The sequence below is a fragment of the Ailuropoda melanoleuca genome, chromosome 9, assembly GCF_002007445.2.
Source record: "Ailuropoda melanoleuca isolate Jingjing chromosome 9, ASM200744v2, whole genome shotgun sequence".
In the NCBI taxonomy this organism is placed as follows: Eukaryota; Metazoa; Chordata; class Mammalia; order Carnivora; family Ursidae; genus Ailuropoda; species Ailuropoda melanoleuca.
Window position 1 is genome coordinate 78,322,740 of NC_048226.1, and position 13,294 is coordinate 78,336,033.

General features: G+C 31.5%; 1 protein-coding gene across 1 annotated transcript in view; it reads right to left on the reverse strand.

The window, feature by feature from the left end:
- CSMD3 (CUB and Sushi multiple domains 3) overlaps positions 1–13,294 on the reverse strand; it is a 1,149,842-nt gene that overhangs the window by 268,911 nt on the left and 867,637 nt on the right. Inside the window, 1 exon segment of the mRNA XM_034668518.1 lies at positions 1,897–2,088. Within this exon segment, the coding sequence (XP_034524409.1) occupies positions 1,897–2,088 (192 nt within the window).

Consider the following 13,294-nt stretch of genomic DNA (forward strand, 5'->3'; position numbering starts at 1 on the left):
TTCCCCCCGATATTTTAGGATTCTAAACATAATAACACTTGATATTATATGGCCTTCCAGTAATTCTAATAAGCAACACCCTTTAACTAGGTTGAGGACTTAGAATAAATCATAACTTCTACAGTAAGTCTGTAGTATTCTATCATTTCTTCTTTATACAAAGATTCTCTTTATGAGATAGTCAAATTCCAATTGTTTGGAATGTGGTATTTTAATTTAATTGTTTTTTTTAGTAAACAAACAAATGAAAAGTTCATTCTTTTCTTTGAAAATGTTTCTTAACTGTATTTCGTTCCTTGTTTTTATAAGTGTAGTTAAGGTAAATATAAATTAATCAATGCTTGATGATCTAGACTCTTGTCATGGTACATGAAGAGCAGCATAAGTGTTAAAGGGAAATAATGAAGAGTAAAGGGGAATATGGCTAAATTTGAACTGGCTCAAGCTATGTCCTTTTTTTGGGCCTTTTTTTTAAAGTTTCTTTAATAAGCTTTTTTTCTTGTTATCTGTCTCATCTTCTATTCAAATCTAGAACCATCATTACTCCATGGCTTATTTGAGCCTTTAGATGTGTCTTGCTCTATGCATTGAGTGTTTTTAAAATGCCAACATGTAAAATATGGAAAATGTGATGTGAAAATATAGACTTTTTTAGCTTTCATTTCACTAGAAAGTAGGTTCACAAGAACAGGGAACTTCTCTGTTGTGTTTCACTGCTAAATCCTCTATGTTTAGAACAATGCCTAGGACACGCTGAATGACTAATGAATTTGAGCTTGCAACTCTTGCATATGAAGTTACAAGATGAGGTAAAAATAATCCAAATTGAGTGTTTGAGTTTGTTCCCTTCTGACTGAGGTACTAAAGACTCTTCCTATTACCATGTGATGCAAAAAATCACTATGAAATGATTACTGAAAATGCATTTATGATTTGGGTATATGTGAATAAAAATAAGGTTTTGTTTCCTAAATGTGATAGATTTGCATATGCTGAATGCTATAAAAAGTACAACCATGAACAATGAATAAATGAATATGGAATCTTCTCTCAAGTTGCTTATAGTATAGTAAAAACAAATATGTGAAGAAATAAAATTTTCAGTAGAGAGAACATACTTTGGTCAAAATCTATTGTAAATTCAAGATGACACCAGTTCTAAAATGTTTGAGGTAAAATGTTTGAGATCAGACAATTTTAACTTTAAAAACTTACTAATGAAATTTTTAAAAGATTATATAGCAGGTTTTATGGTAAAGGTACATCCCTCTAACTTTTCTCAGACAGGTAGAGATATACTCTGTATCTTAATTCTAGAGTCTAACGTGGAGATCAAGAACAGAGCATGGAGGCAAAAGGCCGACACTTGGAAGTATGAACCAAGCAGGTGCAAATCCTTAGATTATCAAAATAAAAACATATTTTACTATTCATGAGTTGAATATAAAGTGAAAGCTTTGAAACTAAACTCAAACGTAAGTTTTGATAAAATTTTCTTTCTTACAGGAAATAGCTATTAGAGACACAAGATGAATATGGCCCATTTTAAATGCAGAATGTGAATCTACTCTTTAAATTTTAAAAGCAGTGGATAACTACATTTGTAAAGCAGATGATGGAAAATTGAGACTTTTCAAGAGCTTTAATTCTAACTTTGTTTGGGAGGGGGGTCAGGATCTTCAAACCATTGAGAATCTAATGAAATTATGGACTCTTTCCTAAGGAAAAAAATTACGATCATTTAACATTTTGTGCATTTTTTGGGAGGTTCATAGATATTTGAAATCTTAGATCCCATATAGAACCTATTCTAGAATATTGTTCTTAATGACATCAATACCCATTTTATCTTTGTTTTATACTTATATAAAATGTTAATTGTTCTTTAATTCATACCTATACAGACTGGTGGGCTGGGCTGCCAGAAGTATCGATTTTCTACCTGAATGCAGGTTATTCTTTCCTCTCCTTGAAGCTCATATCCTGGGTCACATTGAAAAACAACAGTGTCCCCAGGTTCTCGTCCATCCCCATTTCGAGTCCCATTCATGGGAACTCCTGGGTCACGACACGCAGTGGCAACAGAACCTATCAAAAGACAGAAACAAGCCTCTAGTTTTGATGCTACCAAAATCAATTTCAAAGTTCCAGACTTTACAGTTTAGAACACTCCTCATGTCTATATGTTTTAGAAATTTAACTTAAAAAATATTGAGCCAATTTTTCAATCCCTACACAAAAAGATAATTTTAATTGTTTTTTGTTAATTTGTGTGCTAACTTGTTTCAAGAAGGGGCATGACATTTTAGTAGTTAAATGATTTCCTGAAAATTATTAGATGCTCTGTGAAAGACTGTGCAGAGGATGAAAAGAAAGCCATGGAGAGCTTTCTGTGCAAGGGATCTATTCCATAAAGGACTTGTATGGAATACAGAAAGAAATCTTAAAACTCAAGTGTGGTCAAGGGAGAGGAAGAAGAAAAAACATCCAATTAAAAAATGGACAAAAACCATTCCAGTAAAGAAGATACTGGATGGTACACAAAAAGATTTGTTCAACATCATTAACCAATAGGAAAATGCAACTTAAAACTGCAATGAAATATTACTATATACCTATCAGATCAGCTAAAATAAAAACAAGATCACTGAATGCTGGTAAGGTTCTGGAGAAAGTGAAATTACTCATGCATTGCTGTTGGGAATATAAAATGCTATAGCACTCCAGAAAGAAGTATGGTAGTTTCTTGCAAGACTAATATGCTTACCATACAGCTCAGTAATTACACTCTTATACATTTATCCCAGAATGATGAAGACTTAGGATCAAATAAAAACCTGAACACATATTTATTCATAGACGCTAAGATGTAGGAACAACCCAAATGTCCTTCAACAAGTGAATAAACTAACTGTATATTCATACCATGGAATATTACTCAGTAATAAAAAGGAATGACAATACACATGACAACTTAAGTGGATCTGAAAGGAATTATGCAGAGTGAAAAAATACAATATCAAATGGTTACATACTGTATGACTTTACTTATGTAACACTTGTGAAGAGACAAAATCAGAAAGTTGGAAAACAGATTGGTGGGTACCAGAGGTTGTAGGGGGAGGGGATGGAAGGCAGTGACCATGGCTATAAAAGATAATATGAGGGATCCTTGTAATGAACTGTACTGTGTCTTTACTGTGGTGGTGGTCATACAAATCTACATACAGCTAAATAAACATCTATACACAGAGATATATAAAACTCATAAAATTTAAATAAGATTGACAGGTTGTATCAAAGTCAATTTTCTGTTTGGGATATTGTGGTACAATTATGCAAGAAGTTGTCATTGCAGGAAATTAGGTGAAGAGTATACAGGATCTCTTTATTATTTCTTACAACTGCATATAAAGTGTCTAAAAATAAAAAGTTAAAAAAATCATTAGAGGAGAGTAGTATGAGACCATAGGAAAGTAACTATTCTTCTATATACAGTCTATGACACATTTAATAATAGTTAACTCCAATTATTCAGGTTAATGGAACAAAGTATTTTTTTGAATTACCATTAAGAAAATTTACCCTAAAGCATATGGCAATTAAGTATCAAGACATAGAAGCTATTAAAATTTCCTTTTAAACTATTATTAAACTACAATCATAAATGTAGGATTCCACACTTGTATAAATTATTTTTTAAATTGCATATTAAATAAATGACACAAATTGCTGGATTACAGACACATAACTGATACTCACTCATTCATTCACTTCCTAACTTAATATATTCCAAGCATTGTGCTAGGTTCTAGGAATATAAAGAAGAAATGAGCAGACACAAACAGAACTGAACAGACTTCAAATTATTTTGCATAGTGGTGGTACCAATAAAGAGATTCAACTATAAACATCCTGAGTGTGTAGGCAGTTACATAGATACTTAGATAGGTAGAGATAGATGATAGATAGATGATAGATAGATGATAGATATNAGAGATAGATGATAGATAGATGATAGATAGATGATAGATAGATAGATGATAGATAGATAGACAGATGATAGATAGATGATAGATAGATAGATAGATGATAGACAGATTCATCAATATATCAGTTAATCTATCTAGTAAACTTATAGCTAATCTAATATACATACACAACAAAGAAATCAGAGAATCTACACACAGTATTGTAATGTTCTGATTCTCAATATCGTATGGGAATCAAAAGGAACATATCAATTAAAAAACTGGGAAAAAAGGATATTGGTGGGATGTTAAGCCTGACACTGAATAAAAAAAGCAATAACTCTGTTAAGTGTTCAACTCTTGATCTCACTTCAGGTCCTGTTCTCAAGGCTCATGAGTTCAAGCCCCGTGATGGGCTCTATGCCTAACGTGGAGCCTACTTAAAGAGAAAAAAAAGAAGAAGAGGAAGAGGAAGAAGAAGAAGAAAGAACAAAAGGAAAGAAAGAAAAAAGAAAAGGGGCACATAGGTGGCTCAGTCGGTTGAGTGTACAACTCTTGGTTTTGGCCCAGGTAATGGGTCCTGAGATCGAGCCCTCTATCAGACTCTGAACTCAGCACCGAATCTGCTTGAGATGCTTCCCCCTTCCTCCCACTTCTCCCCGTCACGTGTGTGCACGTGTATGCTCTCTCTCTCTCAAATAAATAAAATATTTAAAAATAAAATAAAATAAAATGCAGTAACAAGAAAAAATGATCATTCATATATGCATATATAATATACATATATTTTGTTTATTTTTTCAGCAGACTAAAAATGTTAATTTTTAAAGGGTTATAATTTTAAAAGGGTTACAAAACGTGGACTGCAAATATAATTTTATTAATCACTTAAATGAAACAAAACCTCTGTATCATTATATGTATAATCAAAAGTCTTATAGTTTTGCTTCATTTTCCTGATAAGGTAATGTTTCTGAGCAGTGACTAGGGGTAGGGGCTTTACATATATAATTCCTTGAATATTCCTAACAACCCTATGAGACAAATGTCATTATTATTCTTATTTTAAAGGTGAGAAAACTAAAATTTAGAGAGACTAAGTAACCTGTCCAATACTACAAAAACTAGAGAGCACAGAACCATGATCTGAACCCAAATCTGTCTGACTTTAGAACCCAAATACTTAAATGTTATACTAGACTGTCCTCTTCCACCTGCAACTGTTATAGAGATGCAATTTTTCTCCTCAATAAAATAAAATAATAAACCCCATTAAGAAATTATGGAAAAGGTAGGGATTATACCAATAAACATAAAAGCTAGAGCTGGCACAAATTTGAACCACCCTAAAAAATATTAAATCTACCTTCACAGGAGTTCTTTTTGAAACAGTTGTTTTTAGTTTTTAATAACAAACTCATACTAAAGAATATTGAGGGAATGGGGTAGGGACTTGGTTCCAATATCCAAGGGAATTTGTTCTATAATACTCATGTGTCCCTTAGCAGAGCATCCATAATGCATCACAGACTCTGGACAATTTTGATCTTCCAATATTGATAGAGATGTTCTGTGAAGTATTTTTGTAATAAACTGAGTCATTAAGGTTTTCTTGAATTGCTCTGGGATAGTTTTCACCCAAACTAAACTGATATAGGTATCAGTTTTACAATAAATTAGTGGGGAGTGATGTTCTACATACGAGATTTACATTTAAGATGCATTTATTGGAAAGGAGTGACATAAATATGAAATGTGCTCTACTTTCAAAGTGAAAAATAGCAATGACATAAATTTATAAGATAACTTCATTATTTTTTGTTGTTGAGGCTTCCCAAGCACTGGAGTCTGTTTCTGCAAGAAGCTTGAAGCCTCAAATGAACATTCTCAAAAATAAAAATGTATAACAATGTTAGAAAAGTATATTGAAATAAAAGCAGTAAATACAATCATGCCTTAGGGGGAAGAAAAAGATGTTTTTGCTCTATTGTCAGATTTACTGTGCTTAAATGAAACCAAGTGGTTATAATAAAATGACTTCTATATTGCAACTAATATATATTATGTGAAAATATGCATTTGTCTTTGGGTCTGGTCAACTTGAAGAAAGAGAAGTGGTGAACACATATTGTTCCTTTTTCTCTCAATTAATAAACAAATCAGGGTAAAATTTTAAAGCACAATAGAGAATGATGGGGTTTAATGAAAGACTGAAGATATTTTTTTTTTTCCTGTTGGAATTACTTGAGTTCTAAAAGCAATTAGTTAAATACACACAGGAACAGTTATTTGGTGTGAATGCTGTTGTCTCATTCTCTTTATTTATTCAAAGTTCGATCTCCATACTGGCTATACTCTGTGTTTGTGGGAAAAATTATAACAATTTTAGTATCAATCATTCCTGTTTTCTGTATTGAATAGAAGCTATAGGCATTGGAGAAAATAAATAACCACTTAAGGAGACATACTGTATCTCTTTGGGAATTAAGAGTGAAATAATCTCACATAATTAGGATAACTAAAATAGCACTTACATAATGCTAGAACTTAATAAGGTATTAGTCACTATATAAAAACAGATTGATAATTTTTATTTGATATTAATTTTTCACTTTTGTGGGACATAAAATTCTCAGAATTTATAATTATTTTCTTTTTCTTTTTGTTATATAAATTTTAAGTAGATGTTTGATTATTTCTCTTTATTTTCCTATTCTGGAATAATATATAGGGTGTTTCTATAGAATAAAGACTGTTTTGTATTTAAGTGCTTTAATTTAGCAACTCTTTTAAACAAATTAAATATATATATGTCAAAAAGTAATATACTTACCACCAATGTATTAACATGAGTGATTTCTATTTATTTTCTTCATTTTTTAAATTTAAATTGCTTCAAATTTAACTGATGAAATGAACAGCTGTATCTGTTCTATTAGGTTGAAGTTTGTCATTCATTCCTGATTTTTTTCTAACATAAATATGTAAACAGAAATTCCAACAAAGATAAAGTCACAACAACCTGGTCTCTCACCCGTAATGATGTCATGAAATGAACATTCTGGAAATGGCACATAATAGGCTATTTATATACATGATATAACATCCAAATATAGTTTGGATTTAACTTACAAAACTTTATTAAATTGATAATGAAAGATAACTGCCCTTCCTTGTTTCCCTCCCCTCAAAAGGACTGGCCATTTATATTTCGGTTACTCTAGAATTTGATTCATCAAGTGGCTACTGTAGATTGCGCTCCCTATACTAGCTGACTATTTCATAGAAATGATAATAGTCACAGGGAAAAAGTATATAACTAGAGTATGTGAATAGTTAATATTATTAATATGTAATATTATGGGACACTATCTTTTCAAATCCTATGTTATGAGCTATTTCTCATTTGATTGAGAAAAAGTCTAGGTACTACTACTATCCATATTTTTCCAATGAGAAAATTTAGCCTTACAAGGCTTAAGAAACTTGCCCAACATTACACAGTTATTTAGGGCAGTTAAAGTGGAAATGCAGACATGAGAACATACTCAAGGGACATTTCTTAAATAAAAACGATAGAGATTTTGAAATAAAAAATCCTTAAAACGTAGACTACATTATAAACCTTGAATGATATGATTACTTAAAATGAAATTTCTAAAATAGGTTATTAAACTTTAAGTGTCATTTTAAAATCAAAAGAGCAACTATCTATCATTCCAATGGAGCAGTCCAAAAGACAATACAACATTTGACTTTAAATCTAATTAATCAGTGTTTTACTAAAAACAACTGCACAGCTATCAACATACCTGTCTTAGCCACAGGTATATATTGTGTCAAACTAAATAAAGTCTGTGTTTCTAAGAAAGAGATACAGTTAAACATGAAAAAAATTTAATTTAGAAGATATTACAATAAAAAATGATGATTGCTGTCTCTATTGAGAGGTATATTGTCCCTAAAACACCAGGATAAAGGCTAAGTTTATACTCTTAAGCTAAAACACCAAATTCTTATGAATTATTATTATCATGCCCATTTTTTAAGCGGGTAAACTGAGCCTCAGTGATGTTAAGCACTTGTTCTTAACAGAGTGGGGATTTGAACTCAAGAAACAACTTTAACCATTATAGTATATTGTCCCAGTAAAATCCTATGCCATTACCAGATAAAACAAAACAAAGTCATGTCCTACTAAGAGGACTTTTACAGTTGTTTATTGATAAAAGAATTAGATCTAGTTTTAAATGGAAAGGCAGAAATATTGAGTAGCTTAAAATTCTTTATTGCTACCTGCTAATATTTCACCATAAAGGGAAGCAAAAAAGACTCTAAGTTCTTTTCATAGGTATTATTAAGAACAATAGAAATGCAATCTAGCTATATATATATCTGCCAGATGGTATTCTTTAATTACAATACTAAGGACAATCTACTCCAATTGATTTTTTTTTATTATTCTCTCCCTTCTCATCCTCTTTTGCTTGATTTCTTTCCTTATAGTTCACTGAGAGAGTAGAAGCAATAAGACAGGTATACCTTCATTTTAGCACCACCAAATCTATCAGCCCCCTGGTGTCTGCACCTATATTCTCTGCTTCCTCAGCCATTGGAATGGAGAAGGTGATTTTGGTCTGCATAAGGTCAACCCTAGTTCTTGCGCTGCTGGTATTAAACTCTCTTTATCTCTCGAAGACTTTATTCCTAAACATTTCTTATCTCTTCTAAATTACCAGTTCCTCCTTCCTCAATGGTCCATTCCCAATAGCATACAGACATAACTCGTATCTTCCATCTTAAATAAACAAGCAAAACTTTCATTACATCTCCCTCCTCTTCCAATTATTTTCCCCATTTCTCTCCTTTCTTAATAGGAATCCTACTAAGCTTTTCTTCTGAGGGAGGTATCTGTACAACTATTTCAGTTTCATCATCAGTCTCGTATCTGGTATATTCACTAAACTGCTCTTGTGAAATCTAGCTGCCACATTCAGTGGTAACTTCTGTACCTTTTTTTTTTCCAGAAACTTCTCAGCAACATGTACCACAACTGATCATTCACCCCTTCCTTCTTCAAGCACTTGTTTTATTGGCCTCCCAGTCCTCAGACTCTGCTAGTTTTCTTTTGGCTTATTTGCTGTCCTTTCACAGTATCATCTGCTGTTTCTATCTTTTTAACCTGATGACTGAGGGCTAGAAAACTCCAGGGATTAGTGCTTAATGTTATGCTGCCTTTTTCATACAATTTCCTCCGGGATAACTTCATCTGACCCCATGGTTTTAAATATTCTTTTTAGCTTAATCCCTCACAAATTTATATATTCAGCCTTGATGTCTCTCCTGAGCTCCAGACCATGCTATCCAACTGCCTATTTAGCTTCTTTACTTGGCTATCTAATAAACCTTTCAACTTACCATGTCCAAAGCATTCAGAAAATTATAAAATCTTTAAATTTTCAAATTTTTTGGAAAGAAAACTGTAAAAAATCTACTAAAATTTCACTGGTGTATATAATTTTCCTATGCCATTGATGTCAATAAAATCAAATAAATAAAAGTTCCATTTGGAAACTAAAAATTTCACAAACTTCTAATTTATTAAAGCATCCAGATATGAATACTTTTTTTGGAAATAAATTCACCATGAAAGTTAAAAATCACTGACATAAGAAATAAATTGAACATCAGCAAAAATATAGACTTATAATATTTACTCTTTTTAAGATAGTGATTTTACCTTATATGGTAGCATTTGATACCACTAAGTAGTACAGCATATGACTGAGTTCTCAACCTTGTTACAACTCATCAGTGCTATAAACATAAATCTGACTTCTCATCTTATGTGTGCTTTAATCTAAATGAGTGTAATTTAATTAGAAATATGCAGTTTACTTAATACATATTTTACAATCCTAACCAGTGCATTTATAGATTTCAAGTACAATATGGATGATAGCTTGAACTATGATTCAGAGATAATGTCTGAATGACTATCTTAGTGACCTTGGGCAAATTAATGTTCTAGTTTTCTTCATTGTTTTCTACAACAGGGAATAAATACACTAAAATCACTCATAAGTTCCAGTGTGCCCTTTCTGTTCAGAAAATGGACTCTTTGGGGGGCCTGGGTGACACAGCGGTTAAGCGTCTGCCTTCGGCTCAGGGTGTGATCTTGGCGTTGTGGGATCGAGCCCCACATCAGGCTCCTCTGCTATGAGCCTGCTTCTTCCTCTCCCACTCCCCCTGCTTGTGTTCCCTCTCTCACTGGCTGTCTCTATCTCTGTCGAATAAATAAATAAAATCTTAAAAAAAAAGAAAAGAAAATGGACTCTTTGGTATAAATATGTTTATCTCAAGACCTTTCAAAAAAGAAAAACCTAGGTTTTCATACAGTTGAATAAGTAATGTTATCAGAAACAATGGTAAGAAAGGACATTGATCCTATTGCACTTGTTCCCTGAAGTTTAGCTGCCTCATCTGTAAAACTGGCATAGTAATATTTTATTACCTGATTTAGCATCAGATATAATCTTAAAGTTCTATTCTAACAGTTACGTTACATAATCCTATGAAAATATCAATTCTGAAATGAATCATTAAAGACCAGGGGTTTTCTATGTTTTTGCAATATCAGGAGACTTCGGCAAGGTCATAGTCCAAATTTGGTGTTCACAAAGCCTTACATTCACTCTCCTCTTCCGGTTTAATTGCTTTATACTTTTGTATTAACCGAGAAATGGCCCTATATTTTTCACTTCACTATCTATAAGGAAATCAAGTTGGGTAATGGGAATATTTCATCTGGAAGGAAATTCCATCCAGAGTCAAATCAATCAGAAAATATTTGAAATGCAGATGGTAACCTAGAGGTGGATTTCACCCTGGAGTATTTTGCCCTTGATTGAGCTCTTGCTTTGTACAAGATCCATCAATTTTATAAAGAATGTTCAACATCATTATTAGGCCTACACTCTGCCAGCTACTCAGTAATGTGGCTATCTTTAGAATTTCATTATGTTTCTAAGGATACACCTAATGATATGGCAAGTCAGGTTAAAGTAGATGGCAGCATGACAGAGACATTCCCATCAACCCAGGAGGGAAACAAAGCTGCTAATGTATAGGATGCAAAAGGAACCTCAAACCCAGTGTTGTAATATACTTTTAAGAATAAAGAATTTTATTTTTAAAAATACATATTCAATTATTTCACCAGATAATTACTGTACACCCACAAGGATCCAGGTATTATGCTTAATATTGGAGATATATTTTAACAAGACAACACCTCCCTACCTTCATTGTGGCTTATGCTCCAATATGAGGACAAAAGTGGAAATAAAATTACTGATATAATTTCTGTGAAATCGTAAGGCATGTTAGGGTGATGACCCAAAGTTACCTATACAGGAAACTGATTTTATATATAAAAATTATAAAAGATTATACAAAAGTCTAATTTGAAATTGAATTCTAATAGTAAGATATCACTAGAAATAATAAGCAAAAAAGAAAAATATAAAATGGTTTTACATTATTTTTAACTGCCAGTATATAGTATCAGTGCACTTCTGTTTTACATTGTTAAAGATTTCCTATTCAAGCAGATTCATTTAACATTTGCTGAGTACTAAGTACCAGGTGCAGTGCCAATTTCTAGGAATACAAATGTTAATATGATAACATCCTTGCTCTTCAAAGGAACATAATCTAAGAGGGACAGCAGATGTGTACATAGCTTTAATATAATAAAATGGGTATTAAAATCAGGTGACTTTTTATCATTCAAACTTTTCATTCTCTGGAAATGAAACAAGAAGTTAAAATTAATTTTTATAATTAAAAATATGGATCGACTAGCAAAATTGGTATTATATTGATGAACATTTCAAAGTACTTATCTATACAAAAACTGTTTTTAAAATAATATCTAAAAAATCCCACATATCTGTACACAAAGAAACACATTCTTTATATAGATTATCTAAACATTAAAAATAATATAATCAAAATAATCATTTTGTGGTACATATGCATATTTTAATTGGTTTCTTACCCATTATTTGGTGCCTTTTACTCTTTAATATATTCTTATTTTTATTAATATTGTTAAATATATTTTTAATACATTTAAAATTATTGGCATGTTCAACTGATGTCTCCAAAGGCCATACTATTTTTACTCAAGAAAATTTTCTCTTTATAGGTGTGGAGATATCTGGTAAGCTTGGGGCTAATTTTTAAAATGGAGGAAAGTTTCAATTTGATTTTTTTTTTCATACAGCAATGTACATATATTTAAGCTCAAACATTTTCACAGATACTGAATTTTATCTCTTTTCAGATACCTTTCTTTGACAAAGATTTTTACAATGAAAACTTGTCAAACAAGTTTTCTTAAATTATGATTTTTTTTTAAGTAGACTCCACACCCAGCATGGAGCCCAATGCCGGGCTTAAACTCACAACCCTGAAATCAAGACCTGAGCTGAGATCAAGAACTGGATGCTTAACCAACTGAGCAACCCAAGTGCTCCTTAAATTATGATTTTTTAAATATTGACTTACAAACTGTATAATTGTTTTTTTCCATTTTATTCCATTGCAGTAAAAAATACAAATGTGATACAGTTAAAAATAAGATAGTTTCAAATTTCAAACAAGATAGTGTTTGAGCTTTCACAATTTTATAGAAACGGTATTTAAATGTCTTCCTGATGCTAAACTTTGCTGTTGATAATTGTAATTCACCAAAAACTTCAAAGCTGAAGATCTTTACCACTCCAATAACAAGAGTATTTTGACTAAAGATTTTCAACTGATTTAATGAAAACCACATTTAAAGATTTCATTTTCAAAAAATTTCAACACCATATAGAGCATTTTGGTCAAGTTTGCAAAAGAGTGCTTCAGGGATGCAAACCTTTCAAAGTCTGAATGATAATGAGCAGCAAAAAGAGAAAATGGTACTGACATACTCAAGTTTACTTATTCATTTTTGAGTCAGCATTCCTCTGTCACACACACACACACAGATGTAATTCAATTATTTCACTGCATATAAATATATCTGTAAATTTTAACATTTTTATTGTGATAAGTAGCATTCGCTTGGTCACAGTTATGAATTATATGTACACCACAACCTATTCTATTTCTATTCCTTTATTTTATGAGAGCTTTGTTTTTATCATGAGGCTATTTACATCAAAATTTGTATTTGAATTTTTATCACAAAACAAATAACTATATTTAATATTAAAATTTTAAAATGTGAACTTTGTCTTATTTAAAACATATTTAAAAGATAATTGTCT